A 26,134-nucleotide genomic window follows, 5' to 3' on the forward strand; every position below is an offset into this window, starting at 1 on the left:
GGATTCACTCCATTTTAATTTTGCTCACTTCTTCACATGATTTCATCATTTAAAGAATCACATCAGCTGGACATTCATTGATCAATCTCATCTCCGAACATCCATATCATTTAAACTAACTCATCATTGTCATCCACATCTGTATACGGGGTGGGTCGTCTTGTTCTGCTAGCATTTGTAACCGTCTCCTCCTGAGAAATTTACCCTCCCTCCTTTCATACCATTTAAGGTATGAAAGTAATATGTTCTCTAGAGGGGGCCGTTGTGCGTTCTACTCTGGGGTACGGCATTCTAGACAGTCATTTCTGGGAGAAGATTTTGGTCAGTTACAACAGTTGTAGAGTTTCATCACTTAAAGGTTCCTACTCATTACCTTTGGGTGGTCTGTTCTAATGCAGTGATAAAGTCCCTGAAATGGTGTGAAAACCGGTGGAATATCAATAACTCATTATACTAATTTATTTTCAATTATGGTCTACTTAAATAGCTATGCTAACCCCTTTTACAGTGTGTGGAACCTTGGGTGCCCGAGCATGTGATAATTACTCCCTCCTTTAACAAGGATTTTAAAAACAGAAGTCATTTCATTAATGGTTTGTAGTTTAATTCAGGAATTTACACCTATGGCAGATATGTTTCTCCTTTAAATAACATCTCTAAATGTCAGGTCATCTGGTGAATGGATGACCTTTAGGAGCTGGTGGCGCTTGTCTTTTAAAACTCATACTCTGGTGCCGTGCGCTCCCTCTGAAGCTGCAAGTAAGATTTAAAACATCTGCAGGGTGGGTTGAGCGACCCCTTCTCCCTAAACGATGTTTGTTGTAACAAATATGTACCATCACAATGAGTGATCCAAGGCCCCGCATGTATTACTCCCAACTACATTAGTTTTTTTTTTTTTTAAATTAAACTTTGCTTTCGCTCTTTGCCCAGTGTCATTTTAAAACTCTACATCTTGGACGAAAAACAAATGTTATTTCCACCTTAATCTTCCCTCCTGAGGTAATAACCATGCTACAATGGAGAAATCAATACTCTAGATTGGAACACCATCTTTGGCTTGGTACTAGCTCTACCTTTAACATTTTCCATACAAATAAAGATTTGTCTGCTTTTATAGAGTGGTTACTAAAACCATCCCTTTAAACTGTAGGTCTATACTGTAACAAATTAAATCTTCCCCAAATTCACACATGAATAAAAAACTCTTAAAGAATAATTTGTTGATATGATGAAAAGATTGAATAATATGTTCTACCCTCAGTGTGTTTTTAGGGTTATTTAATAGTTTCCTCTTTTTTCTTTATAAATTCACCAATTGATTAATTCATGGCTGATAAATCTTTTTCTTTCCGTATTTCTCGTTGGTGAATAAGTGTGTTTATGTGTAAACTCACTCACTCCCGTTTTCCTTCTCTCCCCCTCTGGTTGTCGCCACGACCCCCTCACATTCTGCCGGACCATGCCAACTCCTCCGTTCTTTCCTCTCCTCCGTCCACCTTCTCCTCAGTCCATCCGCTCTTGGATCCTTCCGCTGTAACTCTTCTCAGTGTCCCATCTGCTTTGCTTTTCATCTCCTCCTTTACAGTCTCTACTTTGTTGCATGGAGGGCGTATTCCGCTCTCATGTCCCACACTCTGCTCTTGTGCCCAAATCTTGTGGCTCAGCTTGGAACTTCATGTCCTGTGGGGGACCGATGAGAGTGTGCCTTTTTATGTCACCTGGTTTTGGTTCTTGGTGCCTCAGGTGGAGATGGTTCTGGATGCAGCGTTGGAGTTGTTGGTTCAGCTCTGGTTCTCTGTCTGTTCTATGGAGGAGGAGGAGTCTTCCGTGGTGAGGTCTTTTGTCTGCTTGGACGATGGGGTCGTAGCGTTCTGACAGGTGGAGAGAGAGAGATCTCGGGAGGCATTACGTATAGTTAAATTCTAACACACTGAGGTAAAATAAATCCAACCTTTTCCACTCTATTTTCCTAACCATACTATCCATCTTAGTTGTTAAATGCCATCTAAACACAATTCATGTCTACTAATAATTTTACCATATCCCTAAACATTGCCTTCACCCACTGTAACATGTTTATTCCAATTAACTCTTTCAGGAAACCATTTTCTTCTATACATTTAAATACCTAGATGTTTCAAGCACCACATATTTCACACACTATAAAAGAACGTCTCCATATTTTCTCCATCACTTTAAATCTCACTGTTATTTAGAACCGTAGTAACTTTTGTGACTGGACATATCTGCAATGTCGCCACTATCTGCTGGGGAATCTTGTTCATAGAGTTTGTACGTACAAAGCTGTACTTGTGGGTTAGTAGCCTGTGTCTAACAATCATTTTCAATAATTGTGCTCAGGTCACCGATCGGTTGTTCATAGCTTAACAGGGGGTGTTTCTGGTACAGACTAAAACATGGATCCAGTGTATTTAGAGATTCCCCTAATCTGTAAATCCCCATCACTTACATATCCCAATCACTTAAACCCATCTCATCATTTGATACAAGAACTGCATATAAGGGGGTGAATCATCTTGATTATAACCGCCTCTTGTTTGGGACCGAGTATTTCTAACTCCTCCTCTTATTGCTCAGCTGATCTTTTGGCTCTGGGGATAAGTGAAAGTCTCTGAAACCCAGCTGGAGTCTTGTTAGTGATGTGGGCATTCTATGAGTGAACTAATGGATCCATGCCTTACATAATATTGTACTCCCCTTCCAACCAGAAAGGTGCCAAGTGTAATGAGCACAATCAACAATGCTATTCTGACTCTTATCCCTAGGGGACCCCACAATTGGTTTGGCTTTGTTCTCATCATCTCTATTTTAAACCTGGTTGTGTCCGTTACAGAATTTAAATAATGAGTACAAAAACAACATAACAAATTGGACTCTTTTTACAGATGTAAAACAAAAAATAGGTATTCACATTAATGTACAATCTATAAAAATCTATAGACAATTTGTCTTTTGAGCTGTTTCTATCTTTATCTTATTTCTATTTATTGTTTTGTTCCAGCTCTGCCAAATCAGTCCTAACTCCCAATAATGTTCTGGAAGTTGCCAGTGAAGGGTGACAATGTGTGAGGTGGTGTCAATTTGCTCCTTTTTCTTTACCTTTAAACCGGAGCGCGTGTGAAGTTTGTTACAACCTTTCACGCTTCCGTCCACCGGGGATGAGCCCACTGTCTTTTGTGAACTTTCACCCTCACCCATTCACCTGGCCGAACAGGAGTCTCTTCTGGTGTCTCGTCTGGTATCTCTGTAGTTTTCCTAGCCTGTGTAGACAAAACTTGCATAATATTACTCAGAGTTCTGACATATTCATCCACTTCTATTTGTCTAATATCTAAAACTGGACCACTCCCTCCTTGGAGAAGGCCCGAGCTTCGGCATACCTCTTGTTGACTACATGTTATTATTTATTAACTACAACGTCACTGAAATCAACATCTCTGTATAATCATGACACTCCCTCCTTTGAGCATAAAATGCTCAATTAATATTGCAATGATTACCCTATTCTGTACAGGACATGTAAAACTCATAACGTTGCATTAAATAAATATAACTTCTCCGTGTACCCACAAGGGGTACAAAAATATCGTATGATTTATGGTTTTCTGATGGTATAAATGCATATTCACTATAAAAAAAAATCAGCAATTAGCACTTCTAATAGTTTACTTGTTTCAATAATGGCTTTTGTAATGGTATTATGCGTCATCGTTGCTGCGAAAAACAATACCCCTGGTGTCGCTAATGCGTCTCAATAACTCTAGGATTAGAGGATTGGTTGACACTGCTGAACTAACATATGATAAAATAATATTTCTCCAAACTGGAGGGAAAATATGAACTATTCTCTCAGAGAGTGACCTGCATGAAGGGCTGGTGCCCCTCACTCAAATGAGATATTGCCTTACGCACAACACCACAAATCAGTAAAGTTACTCAAGAATAAATAAATAAAGACTGATTCTTGAAACTGTTAAAGCATCTGATCTGATTTTTACCCTTTCCTTGATATCTGCAGTTGAGCCTGGCCCTGCGTCTAGTCTCAACTTAGTTTGTTTTGGTGACATGTTCTCTAATTATTTATTAACCTATCAAAGATGAAGCACTAATCTTCTGACTAGCACCGTCGTTGCTGTTCGTCCGAACTTTTTTTTTTTTTTTTTTTTTTTGCTCAAAGTTTTATTATTTTTATAGATGTCTTTTTTTTTTTTTAAGTTTAAGGTAAAATATTAATAAAGTTAATTAATATATAAAAAATATGCAAAATTAAAATATGAAATGTTAAAATAAAGTTGTACCGTGTATGGTTTTGACTTTGAAATATGAATTTGGTTCAAAATCACAATGTTATGGTGTTTCCGCTATTTGGGTAATAATTCTGTACTACCACCAGAGTGCGCTATTTTAAATTCCAGCTTAATCCACTAGGGAATAGCTGTTTCAAAACTGACTCGTTTTTGACAAAGGAGAACGGTTGTTTCCTCAAAAATATCTTTAAAATAGGAATTTACACTATGGTTAAACAACACAACACATAACCGCCAAAACACATTTGCAAAGAAGAATATTCACAATGTTATGGTGTTTCCGCTATTTGGGTAATAATTCTGTACTACCACCAGAGTGCGCTATTTTAAATTCCAGCTTAATCCACTAGGGAATAGCTGTTTCAAAACTGACTCGTTTTTGACAAAGGAGAACGGTTGTTTCCTCAAAAATATCTTTAAAATAGGAATTTACACTATGGTTAAACAACACAACACATAACCGCCAAAACACATTTGCAAAGAAGAATATTCACAATGTTATGGTGTTTCCGCTATTTGGGTAATAATTCTGTACTACCACCAGAGTGCGCTATTTTAAATTCCAGCTTAATCCACTAGGGAATAGCTGTTTCAAAACTGACTCGTTTTTGACAAAGGAGAACGGTTGTTTCCTCAAAAATATCTTTAAAATAGGAATTTACACTATGGTTAAACAACACAACACATAACCGCCAATACACATTTGCCAGCAGAAGTACTTCCAATAGTTCTAACTCTAACAAGAAGTATGATGTTCTTTAGAAGATGGAATGCCCAGCCTCAGTGTGTTAAAGCAAACAGAGTACTTCAATTAGCATTTCATGAAATGGTGACTGCCGTGGCTCACCGTGAACATGAGGTCAAGACAAAATGGCAACTGGTTTTCCAACCTTTGACCTGAAGAACAAAGGGATTTGAGAAAACACCTGGAGTTGAAATTGGTGAGGTGATATTTTGTCTAGTAAATTCAACACACAACACTGTAGTTTAAAATAACATTTCCATTTAGTTTACAATGATAAATGGGCCTCATACCCTTACGTCATAGCCCTCTACCCATGTACGTACATTTTTTTGACTTTAAGAGCCAGTATGGTCATTTCTTCTGTTTAAACACGCTATTTATGGGACAAATAGGACGCTAAGCAAACACAATTAGAAGAATATCGTCTATCTAACGCACGAATGTCGCACTTCCTGCCGTAATCCACAACGCAATGTCTTGAAAAACAGAATGGTGTAACCACTGAGAGCTTCAAACTGCTCAGGCCTTTCCCTTGAAATAGGACTTTTTTAAAACAGCCTCACGCTGTTTGTTACACAAAACACTCACTCCAATAACCTTAGCTTCAAACTTTGGCTGTGTCTTTCCCTCAAGCAGTCCCGACTGCTTAATGGCCTAAAACCATTCACGTAAAACGTAAAACGCCAAAAAAGACACATATAGTGATTGGCCTCTAGCCGACATGTACTAACAGACAAACGAATAGCATGCAGGGTTAAATAGAAAAAAAAGAAATTGAACTCACCCTGCCTGTAACAAAGCAACGCCACGTGGTAGGCTACCAATATTTATCAATTTAGGCTTGTTTTAACTTAAATTGCACAGCTATTTTCAGGATCCGCTGGCCGCCGTCAAACACACAGAACTAACATTGTCCTACATTAACTATTGAAGAATTCGATATAACAGGTTTCTCCATACCTAGTTGATTTGAGCTCTCTGTGTGCTGAACGGATGCCAGCGGGTCCAGCAAGCAGCCTGCTGTAGTCTCTCCCGGTTTTGCGAGATCCTGGGCTAGCTCGCCAATTGTTAAAATGTGTTCTTTATTCTCGCGTCCAGGAGAGAAGCTTTAAAATGAGACTAAATGGAGTCTCTGAAAAGATTCAAATGGGATACTTTAATTAAAAAAGGCGCGGTAGTGTTACAGACAGAATATTGTTCCGTCAGACAAACAGCTGTGGTCCGGTTCTCCTGAGCAAGAAAGACAGCGGATCTCTCCCCCGGCGCTGCTATATATATCCTCTGCTGGCTCCTCCCCGCCAGCCGGCTCACCTCGTCTCCAATGTCCGTTATTGCATTTAAACAGAGGATAGGTTCTTTTCACATTCAATATATGCTTAACACGCCGTTTCTCCTCATATTCTCTTTCATCACTTTTCATTTAACACATTCTAAACGCTGTAATCAATACTCTAAACAATACTTCTCGGCTCGTTTGGTTGCCGGTCATTCCGGATGTTGTCACATGCTACTCGTCTGTAAACAATAATGTATTCAAATAAACTGTACCTTCATTTAATATTCAGCATGGTAATATCTCGACATCTATCGTTGTAGTGTTAAATCAGTAGGTTTCGGTTTTCACCACACCAAGTCATTTCGCTCCTCAATTCACCTCTTTAGGAAATCGTATATTAGCCACATGCTACATGCTAACCGTAGATGAAGGATTTTCAGAATAAAAGCTTAACTGCTTGTGCACAAGAATTTCTGGTTTTTCACTATAAAAGAGCGTTTGAACTGACGGTATGTTTAAGCTACATTATACCATCAAAACATTGATTTTAATTTCTAACAAAATACACTTTCTTATTTATCAATAATAGATGTGTATTGCTTACTTTTGTATTTAAATTCCAGCTTTTAGATTTACGATTGATTTTTAATCACACCGTTAATCATTAATTATTATTTCCATCAAACTTTAATGAATCAATAACATATAAGTTGCACATTATTGCTGTTATTTTATTAGGCATTGTAGTATTCTATTATATAAACATATGACCATACCAACAATTAAATTAACAGATAATACTGAACAGAAAAAATAAGAACTAGCTAAATAAACGTTAAAAAAAAACGTTCTTTGATGTTTCCATAGCATTCTATGAGCATTTCCGACACTATAAGGAGTGCCTGAAGCGGCCGTGTGCGTTAAGGCCCGCCCCCTTCTCCTGTGGAAACCAATGGGATTCCTCCTGGGAACACGCGTTCCTATGACACTCTGCTGCTGCGAACTTGGTCCCGGTTTCTTATCTGTCATTTGCGCTGAATAAGATTTCGAAATGTCTATCCGCGTGTTTGAAATCCTGTTTTTCTTTTATTTCGCCTCTCATATTCCTATAACATTGTTTATTGACTTACAAGCCCTGCTACCGGGACATGTGTACCCTCAGCCGGTAAGTGACAGGACAGCAGGAAATATAATCCACATTTCAACACGAGATACTTAAAGTAACTGAAACTTGGTGGGTATATGACAACATTACTCTTTCTCTCCCCCAGCTGAAGGATCTTATCAGGTGGTATGCAGAGGAGTTCAAAGACCCCATGGTGCTGGACCCTCCACAGTGGTTCAAATCTTTTATTTTCTGCGAGGCTTTGTTTCAAACGCCTTTCTTTCCCGTTGCAGCTTATGCATTCCTTAAAGGTCAATAAATGGCATGCTAAATCTGGTTACAGAAATAAATATGTATTTACTGTTTTATTAATGTATTCCTGTATTGATCTCAACATGTATATATTATTTTTTGGTTTATTCTTGTTTTGTATTTATTTATTTACGTTTTTGTTCATTTAATTCTATATTTATTTATTAATTTAGTTTATTCCTGTTTATTTTTTATTAATTAGAATTTATGTATTTATTCATATATTTATTTCAGCATTTATTTTTTGTTTATTCCTGTATGTATTTATTTATTTACGTATTTTTGATTAAATTAATTATACTTTTGTTATTTTTCGTCATCCATAAATCCCTGCGCGGTATCTATTTGAAGTTCATGTCAATTATTTTAAATAGGGTTGTTTTTTTCGTCGCGTCCCCAAATAAATTGAGACAAAAGGTATTTAGCTTCCACAGCATCTAAAATGATATTTCAAAAAGTCCAAAAAGATCCAAAAACGTACCTGTAGTTATGAATGAAGCTTCTTGTATTGTGCAGCATGAAGACTCTTCTTATATCTCTGTGTGTTTCTTGTCTTTCAGGTGGCTGTAAGTGGATCAGGACTCCTGCCATCGTGTACGCCACACATGTAGCCACCACTCTGGTCCCCATCCTCACTCACATCCTCTTCTATCAGTTCCCGATGAAGCCCCACCCCGGTCCCCAGACCCCACAAGAGCGCTGGCTGCTGTTCTCCATATACGTTCCCTACCTGCTGGTTCCTGTGCTGCTGCTCCTAACCATGCTGCTGTCCTCCACTTACAACTCCACCCTCAAGCCTGCACACACACCGGCCAAATCCAAGAAGAGGAACTAAGAAAGAATCACACTACAGCTGTCTAATTCACTCTGATTTTACAAGTTAAACTCTGCCATGACAAATGTGTAAAGTCCTGCGGTTTTCTGTGTTTTGGTGTTCTTTTAAATAAATGTCATTTAAAGACTTGAGTGAAAAAACAAGCAGTGTGTTATTGCTGCACACACATTGTATTGTCCACCAATATAGACTTTTAAGAAACACCTCTGCTTTCCATTTGAACTTACATTGTGGATTGGCAGATCCATGTCTGCATTAATACTGCCCTCTACAACATGTAAGAGATTCAAGATTCAAATATGTATTGTCTACGGTGTAGTTGCAATAAATGAAAAACTTAGGTCACAGGTTCCTCAACAGTGCTACAGTGCATTTACAAGATATACATTTTTATAAGACTTAAATAAAATAGTCAGGAAAAAAAATGGTGCTAGCTCAGGTGTTTAATATTGTTATGCCCTCTAGGATGAAACTGTCCCTGAGTCTGGTGGTTTTAGTCCGGATGCTGCGGTACCGCCTGTCAGACGGCAGCAGACAGAATAGTTTGTGGCTGGGGTGATGGGGTCTTTTGTAATCCTGAGGGCTCTCTTTCTGAGCCGCTGGGAGTAAAGGTCCTCCATGGATGGCAGCTCCGTCCTGGTGATGTGCTGTGCAGTTTTCACCACCCTCAAATGAGATAGCCTTGGAGTTTAACCTTTTAGTATTTTATATATCACAGAGAGATTAGACTCTACATTTAGGTACAAGTCATGTGTGTTTGCAGATGCTATTGAATGCTTTGTCAGATTCCCAGTTTTGTTCACTTTTATTAATGAATTAGGATATTTTCTGACTTGAGGTAATATTTGATTCATTATTACCCATGCTTTGAGCAGTTTCATGTCTGTTGTTCAATTACAGATTACTGACATCTTTATATTCCCCAAAGAAAGATATTATATATGAACCAGTGTCCACACCAAATCCTTATTTAGTGTTAGTATACATCTTAACATTTTCGAGTTTGTAGGCAAAATAATACATTTAAGTTAAAGAATTGAAACCCCCCTCACGTCCCTAAATAACCCTATTGTCCTCAATACGGGTCTTTCTATGTGTGAGTTCAGCCAGGGGCATGAAGACAAAGCGGAATTGTTTCCAGCCACCAGAGGGAGTCAGACCTAAACAGAGCAGGTATTGTAGGCTATGGTAAACTACTGTATAGACTTGCCATTTGTCAAATGTTTCTCTTAGTCGCAATTCAACATTTTCTAATGACACGTTTTCTTTTGTCATGTACAGTAGACCTCCCCCGCTTGAAATAATGCTATGTAGTCATAATTGAGCAACATTTAGAACGTGATTAATCTGTAAATTATTGTTATTGTTTTTTCCTTTTTTGATTGATACCATGTTATATATTAAAAATAAGAATGATATATATCTATGATTATGTATTAATAATAGATCAACATTTGGAATATATATTTTACAAATGACATTTTATCAAATGTAATATAAACCAATCACTTGTTCAGTGATAATTATTTGAACCTGTAGCTCTCAAAAATCCGTGTATATTTGCATATTTCATATATATGTTATCCAAATATAAATATAGTTAAAGTAATTTATTATCTGTAAGTTAATGGAAATACCAAATGACTTGCATTTTTAGATCCTCAGTAGACGGACCAACTCTTGCAGCGGAAGGACATGTCTCAAACAGCCCTCCGCGGACGGATAGGCTATAAAGCCAGAATATGGGACTAGTTTCCAGTATTGTTAAAATCACCGTCAGGACAAGAGGACTTCCCTCCTGTCATGATGTGAAGGAGGTGTACAGAGATTAAAACAGTACAATTTACATTAGTAGTTTAACGTACTGTACTTTAACGTGAAAATACAGTTAAGTGAAGGCGACAGCTTACTGCTCTTACTGCTTACACCAACGTTTCTTGACGACGGAGAAACAACCAAGTGTTCTTTGATGTGACACGGATAACATTAACTCTCACTGGGGAAACGTCTGTGTTTATCAAGAGGAGAGACATATATCTTGTGGACTAATTGTGGAAGAAGACGGACCATAAGGACTTCAGAAAAACAACAGCTCTGTATTGACATTGTGTTCCATTCTTCAGATTTTGTATGCTAACTAGTTCCCGGATGTCGGCTATCTTTACAGGTTGCTACATTAATACAGATAGAAGCAGGTTGAATTATTAAGGATCACAAGACAATGTATTTCAATTGTTAGCATGTTAGCTTTGACCTGCTATGGGCAGCAGCTATGACGCTAGGTGTAGCCACAGGGTTATGTCACTGTCAGGCTAACAGATAGCTCGCTGTCTGCAGCTGTTCTCAGTGTTTGCATGGTCATGTCCAGCAGCATCATGTAGACTGTCCTCGTGAACCAGGTTACTGGGGACACACAGTGAGATAGTGAGCCTCTTAAGAGAGTAATGTAAAGCTGGTTTGCATCCATCAAACTGGACAGCTGGCACTGAAATACCAAGCTCAGGATTGTTGTTAGCCATGCTCAAAGCCGTCTGTTCTTTGTGATATTACAAACATCCCAACCTACTTAGAGGACGTGTGAATGCATCATGTCCTGAATGCATCTCTTATTTATGCACATCAGAGCAGCCTGTCATGGAGTAAATCCGTAGTGCAAGAAGCAGCATCAATAAGACTGAGAGCATCGTTTGCTCCAGGATTATTTTCTGAAGAGTAGAGCAACATATAAAAGGAGCAGCTGGACCATCATCCCACCACAATGGAGACTGTGGGAGACTTTGAGTACAGCAGGAAAGACCTGGTTGGACATGGAGCCTTCGCTGTGGTGTTCAAAGGAAGACACAGGAAGGTAAATAAATAACTCACCTGCAGTGTTGTCTTCCCTATCTCTCTCCCTCTTCTTCCTCAGGGCTTCATTTGGAAATCTGGGTCAGTCAGTGCAGCATGCAGTTCTGCAGCAACACATGTGGACTGTCACCTTTTTGCAGGGTTCTAAAACTAGACTGCTTTCATGACTAAACGTCCTGTCTGTTGTGTACAATCATGCTACACAGGTGATTTCAGTACTATTTCATCAGCCGCACATCTGTTACAAGTGTGCTTTTATACCGCTTGGTTCATTCATGAAACGGATGAGTCAGGCAGCAGTGAATGACTTGCTGACGTACTGTGGGAGGATGGGGGTGCAGGGTTTTTCCTGGGCCTTTTTAAGGAGCTTATGTAAGAGCTGCATATTCATACTGAAGCATTGACATCATATTCACAAATCTCAGCAATCAATACATTATTTCTGTGTGTTCTTTTATCATCAGGATACATTGAAAAAAACCGCAACCATTGACTTGAATTTCAACAGATTTAATGTATTAGGTTAGTTGAAAGCAATAATATTACATTTAAATAATAAAATATTAGCATCAACTTAAAAGTATTGCTTTCAACTAACCTGATACAGTTATGTGACATTTTTGACACTAGAGTCAACGGTTCAGTTTTTTCAGTGTACAGGAACGGTGAGTTTGTTTTGACAGAGATGCAGGAGATGACATCATAGTGCCCCCATGCTACCAGTGTGAAGCATATGGTCCTGAATACCTCAATGAAAGCCACATTAGAGCTTCCCCACACTCCCTACTGTGAGCTGAGCAGAGCGGCCATCAATAACTAGTCCTCGCCCCGGAGAGACCCCAAACAAACTGAATATGATATCAAAAAAGTCTTCCGTTCACACGAGACCGCTCTGGAGGCCTGTAGTACGTATGTAGTACATATCCCGGGCCTGTAAGTGGCGCTGTACTTTCGGCACAAAATGCAACAAAGAAGACCCCCGAGCATGGTTGCCATGGTTGCCCTTCTGTTTATGCCCCGCGGTGTATTTAGCAACATGTAATTCATGTAATTCTCCATGTCCACTTGTTGCTGATGGTTGTGGTAGAGGAGCTGTAGATTTTGCATTAACATCTGTTGCATGGTCAGTAGCAGTAGCAGTAGCAGTAGCTACTGACAGTAGCTACTGACAGTAGCTACTGACCATGCTACAGCAGTGAGCAGCAGAGCTGGGGCTATGGCTTCATCGTTATCAGGAATTGATCGTATAGGGTGTACACACTGAGCCGTTTGGCCCCCCAGAGCGTTCCGTTTGCAGATCTATCCACCTTGGGACCCGTTATCGTTTGCGGGGTCCGTTTCCGCGTTTCTGTTACGGCCTCGTGGGAACGAACGGGCTATACGAAAGAGAAAAGTAGCGGATACAACCGTTTGCGTTCTCGTGTAAACAGCACATGAGCTGAGTGTAGGCCTGCAAACAATCCCCTAATCATCACTGGAAGCTGAGCGTCCAGCACATCCGTCCACCGCTCACATGCCTTCCTGTCCCGTAACACCGTCCTGGCATGTGATCAGTGTATTAACTGTTTAAGTCCAATCATCCACATGCCATTTAGTCTATTTATAGGATTATTACCACCTTGGAGGAACAGGAAGGTTAGAGCCACGTGGCTGCAATAAGTGTGATGGGTTGCTTCAGTGCCCAGGCAGTGCTGGATTAAATTAAATCAAGTTTTATTTATATAGCACATTTATAAACGATTTTTGGTCGAGCCAAAGTGCTGTACATATAATAAAAATAGCCTACAGTAGATACACTTTACAGCTAATACAATAGCACATATTGTTGGTACATATTGGCTTCAGTCGCACTGTCATATCAAGACATTATTCATCAGAGATAAGGCGGGACAATCTGATAATGGCTGTAGAAAAAGGGTTGCCGAAAAGGAAACCAATCGAATGAAGATGCAATTTGATGTTATGTTGATTGCAAGTTAATTCTCTGCAACTCTTCAAAATTAATCAAATTTCACAACTTCTAAGAGACAAGTTGCAACATGGCATAGCAACCAATACAGTCTCATTTTTCAAACAATATGAAACAAACCTGAAACCCATAGAACAGCTGTACAAGAGAGCTATCAAGGTGTTTGACAGAAAGCCAAATTCATACCACCACTGTACCATCCTTGAAAAACACAATTTCTTGAGTTTTGACCATTTTAAAGAGCCTGTGACACGAACCCAACAACTGTTGTGCAATGAAATAGTGGGCTACTAGTAATCTCGAACTGTCAGTTTAAAAAAGAAAAAGCGATACCGTTCCGATAAATATCAATAATTTAGAACATCGCGGGAAAATTCCTTCGACTCATTTTGAGGTTTTGGGGGAAGCCGGAAGTGACGTCAATGCGGGAACGCTTCACTGTGCGGCGAGAGAGCCAAACACGGACAAAGTGTGTTGTCATGCGTAGAAATGGTGAATTACTGAGTTTAGGCATGTTAATAAAGTTTTAATGAAGTTGACTATAGTATATTCATATTTGTCAGTGCTTTCATGTCAATTTGGCAAACATAAACATAAATGATCGTGGTGAAGATGATGATTAAATTAGGATTAAAAATCGGTAGTGAGAGCTGCTGAATTTCCTCCCGTCAGATGTGATATAAAAACAAATCGATTATTTTTGTAAACTCAAGTGGATGAAACTACATTTATTAGTGCTTTCATGTCAATTCGGCGAACATATGATACATTAAATGATCGTGAGGATGATGATTTAAAAATCTTTTGTTTGAGCCGGTCTGCATTTCCTGATGAGAAAACAAACCTTAGCTTTTTGTAGTTGCAGTCAGTGGTGTAGTGGGCGTTGGATGCGGGGGTACGCCGTACCCCCACTTATTTGAAGCATGATTTCTTTTTTTAATAGTCTAATACATCTAAAATCATTGCCAGTGTTATCAGTTGCAAGTGTGTGTTTGTTGTAATAATGACGAAAACATAATAGGCAGATTTCACAGTAATTATAATAAAAACGTAGCTCAAGCATTTATGCAACTTGATTTGAAGCGTGTGTGTGTGTGAGGGGCAGAACTGTGTGTGTACGGTGACCAGGTGTCCCGCACTGTGCGGGACTGCACACACAGCATTTTTATTATTTGTCCCGCGTCCCACACATTGAGACTATGTCCCGCATTTGAGTGATAGTCGCGCAGAAAGGCCGGATCGGTTCGCTGACAGCCGACACCGCCCTTTATTATTATATTGTCTAAACGGCATCATGTAAGTTGCGCTGACAGGCGACACAGAGGTCCCCAAGCCACCCCCCCGTTGACAGTTCACGAGCGCGTCCATAGTGTCTCCCGTCCACCCACCACCCCGTCCACCCAGTTAAACATCCCCACTACACCACTGGTTGTAGTCAGCGGCGCCGGATTCATTTCAGAAGTGGGGGGGGCAAAAAGTGTGTGTGTGTGTGTATGTGAAAGAAATGCTAAATCTACAGTGGTAATCAGTCCGCCAGTGCCTCCGCCAGGGCGGAGTGGTAATCACTCCGCCTCTCTGGCTACAGGAGGTAATGCAATTCATGAAACTTATTTAAAGAAATTCAAGAAATTGACATAAATTATTTATTCAACCGATGAACAATAGTTGTAATACAGTTACGAAAAGGACGAAGAGCCACTCGAACTGGCCTGGCTGGGGCGTAATATTAACTGTATAATAAAATAGGTCTTCCAATGAAACTATTGGTTAATAACACCTAACACAAGCTGTGATGTCATGTAATCAAAATCACATGACTCAAATGTCCAATCACAGGTGAGGGTGGAGGCGGAGCACCCTTCAAACAAATGTCCGACATTAGGCTAAAGCTAAAGAACATTTCCACGTGGCTAAATCTACACAATCTTCCTAGATTTTGCCGAAGTAAACCTCCCTTCGCTCACTGGCAAAGCAGAAGCTCCGGAGCACTTTTTTGAGGTCCAGGCCGTCGGTCAAATCTTTGTGGATGTGGAGGAAGAGAAGGTGATTTAAGCGGCGCTCGGACATTGTTGAACGGAGGAACGTCTTCAACCGACGGAGGCTGGAGAAGCTCCGCTCAGCTGTTGCATTTGACATTGGCACAGTCAAATACAGCCGTAGAAGTTTATCCACTTCACTGAAGAGGGATTGCGTGCCTCGTCCCTGTGCCGCCAGCATGTCGGTGATTGTGGACACCTTTGTCACCTGCATGATGGGTCTTTCAGCGGCGGAACTACTGTTGTGTGCCTGCAAAACTGCTGGAAACAGTGACAACTGGGTGGACAGCCGTTCCATGTCAATATCACCTTTGTACATGTCGACCAGATTTTGGGGGATGTTGATGCTGCCGAAACCAGGGGGACTGTTTACTGCTGTGAGGAGTACCTGCTCCATACTCATCAGCAGCTGCAGAGTGGGTTGGTTAAACCTGCGAGTCAGCTCAGAAGTGAGCAGGTCAACTACCTCAAAAAACTGGCTCCTGAAGTAGTCCTCTGGATTTTCCCACTGATGAGACGAATCCCTATCATCATAACGGCGTGGAGCGCGCCACCTTGGAGGAAGAGCCGGGGCCTGGACCAGGTCGCTCATGTTCGTTCTTTGGGCCTCTTCAAAGATGCTGTGGAATGCCTCTGTGGACCTCAGGTTTGTGTAGTGTGTCTGGAGCATCTGCACTGCTGACTTAACTGTCTCTGCTGAGAGGTCTTTGGACTGGAGCACCCGAGCCACCTCTTCCGCAGAAGAAAACAGTGTAAGACACACTTTCAATCCGAAGAACACACTAAATTGAGTCATCAATGCCTGCAGCCCTGGTGCCTTCTTGCTTGCTTCTGTGTTCCCCCCCATTCGGATTATTTCATCCAACGTGCCGTAGACGGCTTCATAATTCGCAAGCAGGGATTTTATTGCACTGCCTCTGGCTGTCCAGCGAGTGGGGCAGAGCGGTGTGAGGCCACTGACAGTAGGAGAGGCAGCAGCTGCAGCATCCCTAATGGTATTAAAGATGGCAAGTCGTTTTGGTGAGTTGTTGATGACCTCATGTATGTCGTGAACTAAACTGAAGGCACCACGTACCATGTTGCACTTTGAAGCAGCTTCCTGGAGTATGAGGTTTAAGCTGTGATTAGTGCAATGCATTGAGATTGCTTTGGGATTGATGTCTTTAAAACGTTTGGCCACACCTGACATTTGTCCCTGTAGAACAGATGCGCCATCGTAGGTTTGCCCTCTCATGTCACCAATGTCCAGGCCGCATCTCAGTAACATGTCCTTAATAGTAAGCGTTATTGATAATGCGTCAGTCTTAGGACAGTCATACATTCCTATGAAGTCTTCATGGACAACATAATCAGCTGATACCCATCGTACAGTCAGAGACAATTGTTCATGCCCGGAGCAATCGCGAGTTTCATCCACAATAACTGCATAATGTTCTGCATTGTTTTTAATTTCTGTTAATAAAGTGGTGAGAGATTCCCGATACATTTGGTTTATGAGTTCATTGATTGTCTCGTGTGATGCATATTTCCCGGTGAGCATGAAGCTTCTCAGAGTGGGGTTTTTATCAGCTACGAGTTCTACTAGCCTTTTGAAATTGCTCTCCTTATCCTCATGCCCCCTGATTGCTAGGCCCTGTCGGGTTAGAAACTGCAGACAGCGCAGCTGCTCCATCATCCCATCTCTTCTTTTTTCCTGCTCAATACGCTCCTGTTGGACAAGCTGGATGTTGACTGGTGTTTGACTGAAGAAAGCACACTTTTTTTGAACACACTCTCTGTGAACATTGGACTTTTCGTGGCTGTCCAGGAGGCTTGGGCACTTTTTCCAGTTATTACATCCGGTATTTACAAAACTGTCATCTCCACATTTTGAGAAAGTTACCAGCCGTTTGACAGCAGCAAATCTGCAAATTTCACAGAAGGCCCGTTTAGTGGTTTTACAAAGAATTAGCCACTCTCGGTTTTTGTACCATTCTGCATTAAAGTACCTTTCTCTTTGTCCAAACGATCTAGCGGTCTCCTTTTTATCAACAATTAGCTGTGCAGCTTTACCCGTCTCGATGTCGCGACAACAAGCCTCCACGCAGTCGGAACCAGCCTGTTTCGGTTCAACGAGGCCTGCGGTTTTGACAGTCTCTGCGGCCGCAGAGCTGCTGCTTTTGGGTTTATCTGGCTGCGCTGGTTCTATAGTTGAAGGTCCAGGCTCCGGAGTTGTGGTGGATGTCAGGGATGTGACATTGAAGTGGTTGAATTTAAGTTTAGTTTGACTGTATTTCATTTTCTTATGCCCTGGTTCTTCTGACATGTTTGCGAGCTAAGTTTATCTTTCTAGGTTAAGGGCTGCCACACACAGAACAACGTAACAAATAAACAAATCTCAGCTTTTTTATTGGTTGTAATGTAGGCTACTTGATACATTTGAATGGTGTGACAAAGTCCTCTTTGATTGGATTAAAATGTACATATTCTTCCTGTTATGTTTGCCTGCTTTATTTTACCTAGTGCAATATTTGAACTGCTCGCATTGACCCAAAGACACATTTTGAGTTGTATACACTGTTGGAAAGAGGAGATTCCTAGCTTTCTAATGATATCAGGATTGTTGTTGTACTCCAAATATTAAGCAAAATGTCACATTATATAATGATTGCCACCGAGTCATAATTTTGAGAAAAAGACGTTCAAAGTTTCCTCTTCTCTGGAATCCATCGATCTGATTGATTATTAGCGGGGCAAATGACCAGAGTAGCTATGGAGGGAAAATATTTTCGTTTGGATTACTTGTCTGGGGTAAACACGCAAGTGTGTCTGTGTTAAACACACAGACGAGAAACACCGGCTGTTGTTATGCCCTGTGACGTTAAATTACTCCGTTCTCCTCTTGTAATTATGCCGTTACAAGCTTTCAAAGTTGTATTTATCATCTGGATTTGCCGAAACAAGTTTAATATTCTGAAAGCCAAGACTTTGTTTATTTTAAATCAGATGAAACTGTCACGGACCCTGCCGTGTTATCTAGATACGGTTTACATTAATAATTTCAGTGAGAGGGAGGGGGAGGGGAGCTGCTGCTGCTGCTGCGCTGAGGGGGAGCCGAGTGAGAGCGAGGTGCCTGTCTTCTTCCCTTTACAAGCTTCAAAACTGTATTTATCGTTTGTTTTTGGAAATAAAAGTTTCATATTCTGAAAGCCAAGACTTTGCTTATTTAAAATCAAACAAAAAACTCGAACCCCGGAAAAATATTTTTTTACACAAATACACGTATATTTTTGAATTGATCCATAAAAGTGGGGGGGCCAATGGCCCCTTGGCCCCCCTGCTTCCGGCGCCCCTGGTTGTAGTAGTACACCAACATGGATTAAACGTGTGTTTTTTTTTACCACAATGTTGGGGAAATTAATGGATAAAATGCACGGATTATTATTATTATTATTATTATTCCCACTCCGATCGGGACACTAGGTCCACCTTTTCCCCGCAGCGAGGCTCCCCCCGTTGACAGTTTACGTGGGTTGGGCTGGGTGCAGTGGCGGACTGGCCATCGGGACGAATCCCGATGGGCCGGTACCGAAGTGGGCCGGTCGGATAAGTCACTAGCACATACCCCACTCCCCCTGTTGACAATTTACAAGTTGTACCGAAGTGGGCCGGTCGAGAGTCCCGGGCTGATTTTTAGTCCCAGTCCACCACTGGCTACATGACCGTATGATCGCCCATATTGACGCACCTAATTCCTAAACTTCTAACAGATACAAAATAAACCGATCCTTCAGCCTCATATGAGCTCTCAGACACGTTCAAAATTAAACTGTCATCGCTGTCTGAGCTTGCTGCTATGTGCGCCATCGTGCGTTTCCATGCAGATGCTGGGATCCTGAACGGTGCAGCTGGAGCGCTGTGCCCGCATTGACGTCACCCATAATTTGGCGGGACTTGAAGAATCCCCGAGAAAATCCAGGAAATGGTCAACATTGAAGGGCAGATTAATGGTTATCAAAGTACAAATATCGAAAATCAGTTCAGTAACGGTTTTCAAGGGGACAATTTTTACTCAAATTGATGGGTTTGGAGGATGGGGGAAAATCGTGTCACAGGCTCTTTAAGTCTTTTAAAAGTATGTATTTTTTTATAAATGTTTACATGGACTGCTAAATGCACTTTAACACAGGGGTATCTCCTCTTGCACTTTAGGTTAGCTCTTTTACCCTCTCTTGCACTTTACATGTCGTAGCTGCTATATTGTATTACCATGTCATAAATACTTGTGTATGCTGCTCTTTTGCACTTTTTGCATATCATGTATTTTGTTTTTGCTATGTTTGTAAAATGTAAACTTCTTAAATGTTTTATGTGAGGGACTGCGGATGGAAATTAGCTCAAAGGTAAATCTGGCACTGTTACGCTTACATTTTAATGTTTTAAGTGTTCATTACTGTGCATTGTCCCTGCTAAATAAACGATTAAATAAATGAATGAATAATCAAGAGTTAAAAACAATGCACTGTGGAGCTGTTACTATCTTGAATGTAATTAATCTGTTTCTTAGGTGGTGTTTACACGAGAAAGAAATGGGTTGTATCCGCTACTTTTCTCTTTCGTATAGCCCGTTCGTTCACACAAGGCCGTAACGGAAACGCGGAAACGGACCCCGCAAACGATAACGGGTCCCAAGGTGGATAGATCTGCAAACGGAACGCTCAGATCTGCAAACGGAACGCTCTGGGGGGCCAAACGGCTCAGTGTGTACGCCCTATATAATCTTTTCCTGATAACGATGAAGCCATAGCCCCCACCTCTCCCCACCTCTGCTGCTCACTGCTGTAGCATGGTCAGTAGCTACTGACCATGCTACAGATGTTGGTGCAAAATCTACAGCTCCTCTGGCACAACCATCAGCAACAAGTGGACATGGAGAACTACATGAACTACATGTTGCTAAATCCACCGCGGGGCTTAAACAGAAGGGCAACCATGCTCGGGGGTCTTCTTCGCTGCTTTTGGTGTATTTTGTGGCGGAAGTACAGCACCACTTACAGGCCCGGCATATGTATTACAGCGTCTCCAGCGGGTCGAGCGGTCTCGTGTGAAGGAACACGTTTATTACAGTGTTAATTTCGTCAACGAAAACTATGACGAAAAATGTTCGTCAAAGACCTTTTTTACATGACTAAGACGAGACGATGACGAGCTAAAAATAGATTCTTGATAACGACAACTTTGACGAAATGTATATTTAGTTTTCGTTGACGAGACGAGACGGGACTAAGGTGTTAATGGTGGACTAACGGACATTCAAAATGCAAGGTATTTTCCCCCAATTGTCCGTCTTGTCTGTCAAAATGCATCTTACGTTTCTAACTTGCAATATCATTATTTCCGCTCTCTTCACTCCAGAAGAGCGATCTCCCTGTGTCTCTCGGTGTGCGGGGGGCGGGGCCTAACAGACATGCTGCACAGAGATCTGCCGGGGACGGAGCGTTCAGAAGGGAGTGGGACACATGCTGGAGTCCTTCAAGTTTGAATGACTTTGTATACTGCAGGGTAGCTTGTGAATTTACTCCAGGTGGAACTAAAGTTTGATTTAACACTTGATTAGATTTCACATCATGCATCCACATCTGTAAAGTAACTAAAGGTATTAAATACATGTTGTGGAGTAGAAACACAGTAGCAACACATTTAAATACTCCAGTAAAGTACAAGTACCTCAACATTGTACTCAAGTACAGTACAATCTTTTTAACATAATTATATATATTTAATTTATTTCACATTTTAAATAAAGCAATTAATTCGGTTAACAATTTGTTAGTTTTTCCCTTTAAAAAATAACAAAAAGTAAATACAAGAATACGTTAAAGTACCGGATCGATAAACAGTATCGATAAGACTATTAGTAGTACCGTAGAAAACCTTAACGATACCCATCCCTAGATATTACACAAGTAAAGTGTTAAGAGAGTGAAATGTTGCTTTACGAATTTCAACACTTGATACTGTCATATTGATTACAATTTCAGATAGGCCTACCTGTATTTGCCTAACTGAATTGGTTTTAAAGAGAGAAAACATTTTGACTAAAAGTTGACTAAAATGTAATTTTTCATCGACTAAAAGTAGACTAAAACGTTTTGAGTTTTCGTCGACTAAAACTAGACAAAAACGTTTTGAGTTTTCGTCGACTAAAATTAGACTAAAACTATGAAGGATAGGAATGACTAAAATGTGACTAAAACTAATAACCATTTTCGTCTTAAGACTAAATAAAAAACAGCTGCCAAAATTAACACTGGTTTATTGAGCCGTATCCGTGTGAACGGAATACTTTTTTGGTATCGGATTCGGTTTCGTTTGCGCTTGCGTTCCCGTCTAAATGGGGTCTTAATCTATTAGCGTTAGCCAATTAATCTAAGACACTTAGTAAATAAGTACTTTTGAGGTAGTTAAGTCAAAGTATGGCTTCTTTCCAGATTTCCAGATTTGGGGCAGCTGTAGGGACTTGGCGGTTCAAGTCCTGAAGCTGACCAATAGTGTGTTGACTGTTAGCTGGAGAGATGCCAGTTCCACTTCCCTGGCACTGCCGAGGTGTCCTTTAGCAAGACACTAAACCACAAACTGCTCCCTGGCCTCTTCGACCATTATAAAAAGGCAATTGTACAATAACAGAATAACAGAATGGAAAACTGAATTCATCTTAGGGATTCATAAAACGTCATCTTATCTGAATTTATAAGAGGTTAAAGGCTAATAAATCCTTGCAACACCTTTTCAAATAAGTTTCTCTTTCTTTTAAAAATATTTCAAGCCTTTGTTGAATTAGATGTAAAAAACAACTTATTTATTAAAGAATAAATTAATTCCTGTTCTGTTATTAACATGCAGAGATTATTACATTACTCTGTCAAACTTGTATGGCCTTTCCTTGATGTGCCACCTCTTTGTTTGTATTTTTCTTAGGTATTGCCTAAGTTGATACTCCTTTTGTGTAAAGTCCTCCTCTCTGTCTACACCATCACCCAACGTCCATCTGCAGTGTTGCTGACGCTAATCCCTTTTGCCCACACCTCTATAATCGTCTGTTATTCATAAATGAAATCATGCTATATTCTGGAAAATGAAAGCCTGCTTCTGTCTTTGCAGCATGACTTGTCCTGCTTACTCTGCACTGCTTAGCTCGCCATTATGCGGTGCATTACTGAGCCATTAGTTCAGTTGATATAATGTCTCTCCCCCACATCGCCTCACCCTCACATGATGGGCCAGTGGGGTCACTCCTCTTTTTCTTCTATGGTGTAGTGTCAGCGGCTCAGTCCCACTTGGCTTGGCAGGCTGTCAGGGAGATGGGTATGGATGTAGTTCAGTTGGCAGTCGGCTAAAAAACACACACACACACACACACACACACACACACACACACACACACACACACACACACACACACACACTCACGTCACTCTTATGTGCTAGATTCTATGCCAGGCTATAGGCAGAGTGCACCCGCAGAACATCTCCTTTCAACCTAGATTCATTCGGAAAGCATGTCTTTTTATTCATAGCATCTCTCCAGTCGAACTGACAAGGATGATTCCATTTGTCCATACTATCCGTGTGATTGTCTCAAGGGCAGAGAATCAGACAGACACCCCTGGCCGGGTCTATTTCTGTGTGTGCACATGATCTGAACGCCTTTGAGCTCACGTGAGATCCTAAAGTCTTTTTAAACCTGCTCACGGAGCTCTTTTGGAAATATTATCTCAGCCACATTCTCTTTTAGCTTTTAGTGTGAGTAGTCTGGCTCGCGTTCTAGATGTCATCGGATTGGCTCGGCATTCAGTGTGTCATTCAGCGCTATGGGCTGGCCCAGCAGTCAGAAACCCAAGTGGTGTCATTGGGATGGCTAGAATTTCCTCCATCCCTTTAGTCTGCCACACACACGCACACAATCATGTATTCTTGTCCCATTGTCAAACATCTTGTGCATTAGTGCTGGGTTGTATGATTATGTGCATGGTATTGATATGTATATTTTTCTATAGTGTTAAATGGATTATACCATTTTCTATGTGATTCAGATTAAAATTTTGCTCAATTTGAAGAAAATAGTTGGAAATGTACAGATCAAGAAGCTATAGATGGGTGTCTGAACTGAAGACTGTAATTATACAGTGGTTCAAAAATAAATAGTCCTGCCCAATTAATCAAAATGTTGTCGAAATCTCAACACAGACTAGTGGATTATCCAAATCGCAGTATTTGGTTAGAGCTCATTTTGTCCTCCATCCATCCATCCATCCATCTTCTCCCGCTTATCTGTGGTCGGGTCACGGGGGTAGCAGTTCCAGCAGAGAGCCCCAAACTTTCTTTTCCCTGGCCACATCAACCAGCTCTGACTGGGGGATCCCAAGGCGCTCCCAGGCCAGCAAAGAGATATGATCCCTCCACCTGGTCCTAGGTCTACCCCTTGGTCTCTTCCCGGCTGGACGTGCCTTGAACACCTCCCTAGGGAGGCGCCCGGGTGGCATCCTCACTAGGTGCCCGATCCACCTCAACTGGCTCCTTTCGACGCGATGGAGGAGGTTCAACTCAGAGTCCCTCCCTGATGACCGAACTTCTCACCTTATCCCTAAGGGAGACACCAGCCACCCTGCGGAGAAAACCCTTCTCGGCCGCTTGTATCAGCGACCTCGTTCTTTCGGTCATGACCCATCCTTCATGACCATAGGTGAGGGTAGGAACGAAAATGGCCCGGTAGACAGAGAGCTTTGCCTTCTGGCTCAGCTCTCTTTTCGTCACAACGGTGCGGTAAAGCGACTGCAGTACCGCTCCCGCTGCTCCGATTCTCCGGCCCATCTCACGCTCCATTGTTCCCTCACTCGAGAACAAGACCCAGAGATACTTGAACTCATTTTGTCATATTTAAAAATATAATGTATATAATCTCTCATAAATCATAATCAAATAAATCTCTCTTTATATCATAAATCATATCGCAACTGCAATATCAGTCAATATATTTTTGCAAGTAAATGCCAAACTAAATAATTTTTTGTTTTAGTTTTTTGGAGGAAAAATGTCTTATATCCTCAGAAAGTGACAACCATTAACCTATGATACAAGTGAAGAGGACACTTCACAGGGGCTTTTGTATTCAGTTTAAAAATATATATATTTCATCTTCTCCTTCCTGCCCTTTGTTTATTGTAGAAGACTGATTGGGAGGTGGCCATCAAGAGCATTAATAAGAAGAACCTGTCCAAGTCCCAGATCCTTCTTGGCAAGGAAATCAAAATCCTGAAGGTGAGCATGACTCTAATTGCCTCTCAATGATCTCCTTGATGTATTTAAAGAATGATCCAACACTGACCTTCTCTGCACCTTTGACTTTGACCTGGGAAAGTGACTCTATTAGCTGCTGGTTAATCCTTCTGCTAACGCTTCTTGTTTTTCTCTTCTGTATTTACTCAGGAGCTGCAGCATGAAAACATTGTGGCACTTTACGATGTCCAGGTAAGTTATTTTTATACCAATTTTATAAAAAGTTTGTGGGAAGTTAAGTATTGAATAGTACTTCAATATTTATTTCTTTTGAGTGGAGTTTGCTATGAGACCTTTCTCTCAATTTGTGTCCTACTCTAATTGCATGTGCTGCTTTGAGTGTATAAATGCAATTGCAAAATGATCCTTAAGTTCCCGGGTGGTGCTATTAACTTTATGCGATTAATTTAACGTTTCTAACAAGCTAGCTAGCTAACAGCGGTGATCGTCATTTCTGGACAGGGCACAGCTGCTGTTTGCGTTTTATGAAAAAAACTCAACACGGTCAGAATTCAAAGTTCTCACAGTGCACAACACGGCACTCTACTAAGGTATGTGTCCAAATTGAGACACTTGAGCACTTTTCTGAACCAATATCTATGGAGTCAATGAATATCTAGTCAAATTAATGCTCTCAAATGCTTTGTGTAAAGAGGATCAATGTTGCAATTGGCTAGTGGCACTGCCCGGCTCTGTGTCGTCTTCTAGTGATTTGAGGTCGCATCTAATTTTGTTCTGCGTGCCATGGACGATTCACATCAAAAGTGAAAATGATTTGAGTATATTGACATCAGTACATTACTACAGTTTCAATGTCAAATGTGTCGCAGCATATCATGCATATCATCGGTCTTTGCCGACTCAGCTGGCTGATTCAGGGTCGAACTACTGCAGCTCCATCAGTCCATTTGGCAGAGTTTTGCTGTATAGATTTTACAAAGTGAGGCTTCAGCTTCTATTACAAATACGAAAATGCGGGGTCTGTGCTGGAAGTAGGACTGTGTGTTGGCGAGAATCTGGTGATGAAATACGTGTCATGTTGATACAGCATTTAGCAGGAATTTTAGATATGATACGTTTTTCGTGAGAAAGACAAACCACAACATGAAACGGTTAACAGCAGATTTAAAGGTGCATTGTCAGAAGAAACCACACTAATATGGACTTTGGATTTTTTAAAAGATAGTCAATATTTGCTGCTAAGAAGCACCACCCAAACAGACCCGTTTTTAATGGTTTTTCGTAAAACTGTGAGGCTGATGGAAAACATGAAGTACAGTATGACTCAATGGAAAATGAGATGCATTGTGCTGAATCTGAAAGGCCATACTGTCAGTACACGGTCACTTACAGTACACTGATT

At 40.9% G+C, this 26,134-nt stretch overlaps 2 protein-coding genes across 2 annotated transcripts in view; both read left to right on the plus strand.

Annotated features, from left to right (window-relative positions):
• The first annotated feature begins 6,918 nt into the window (after window positions 1-6,918).
• On the plus strand, window positions 6,919-8,747 carry tmem97 (transmembrane protein 97). The gene is made up of 3 exons (XM_079678289.1): window positions 6,919-7,517; window positions 7,624-7,768; window positions 8,330-8,747. The coding sequence occupies exons 1-3, from the start codon at window positions 7,404-7,406 to the stop codon at window positions 8,602-8,604; spliced, it is 534 nt and encodes a 177-aa protein (XP_079534415.1). The 5' UTR covers window positions 6,919-7,403; the 3' UTR covers window positions 8,605-8,747.
• Window positions 8,748-10,348: 1,601 nt separating this feature from the next.
• Window positions 10,349-26,134, plus strand: part of ulk2 (unc-51 like autophagy activating kinase 2) — a 62,034-nt gene continuing 46,248 nt past the window's right edge. The window contains exons 1-3 of the mRNA XM_079678725.1: window positions 10,349-11,452; window positions 24,661-24,753; window positions 24,922-24,963. Of these exons, the coding sequence (XP_079534851.1) occupies window positions 11,363-11,452; window positions 24,661-24,753; window positions 24,922-24,963 (225 nt within the window). The 5' untranslated portion in view covers window positions 10,349-11,362. The remainder of the gene's footprint in view (window positions 11,453-24,660; window positions 24,754-24,921; window positions 24,964-26,134) is intronic.

The sequence above is a fragment of the Notothenia rossii genome (assembly GCF_949606895.1).
Source record: "Notothenia rossii genome assembly, chromosome: 4".
Lineage (NCBI taxonomy): Eukaryota > Metazoa > Chordata > Actinopteri > Perciformes > Nototheniidae > Notothenia > Notothenia rossii.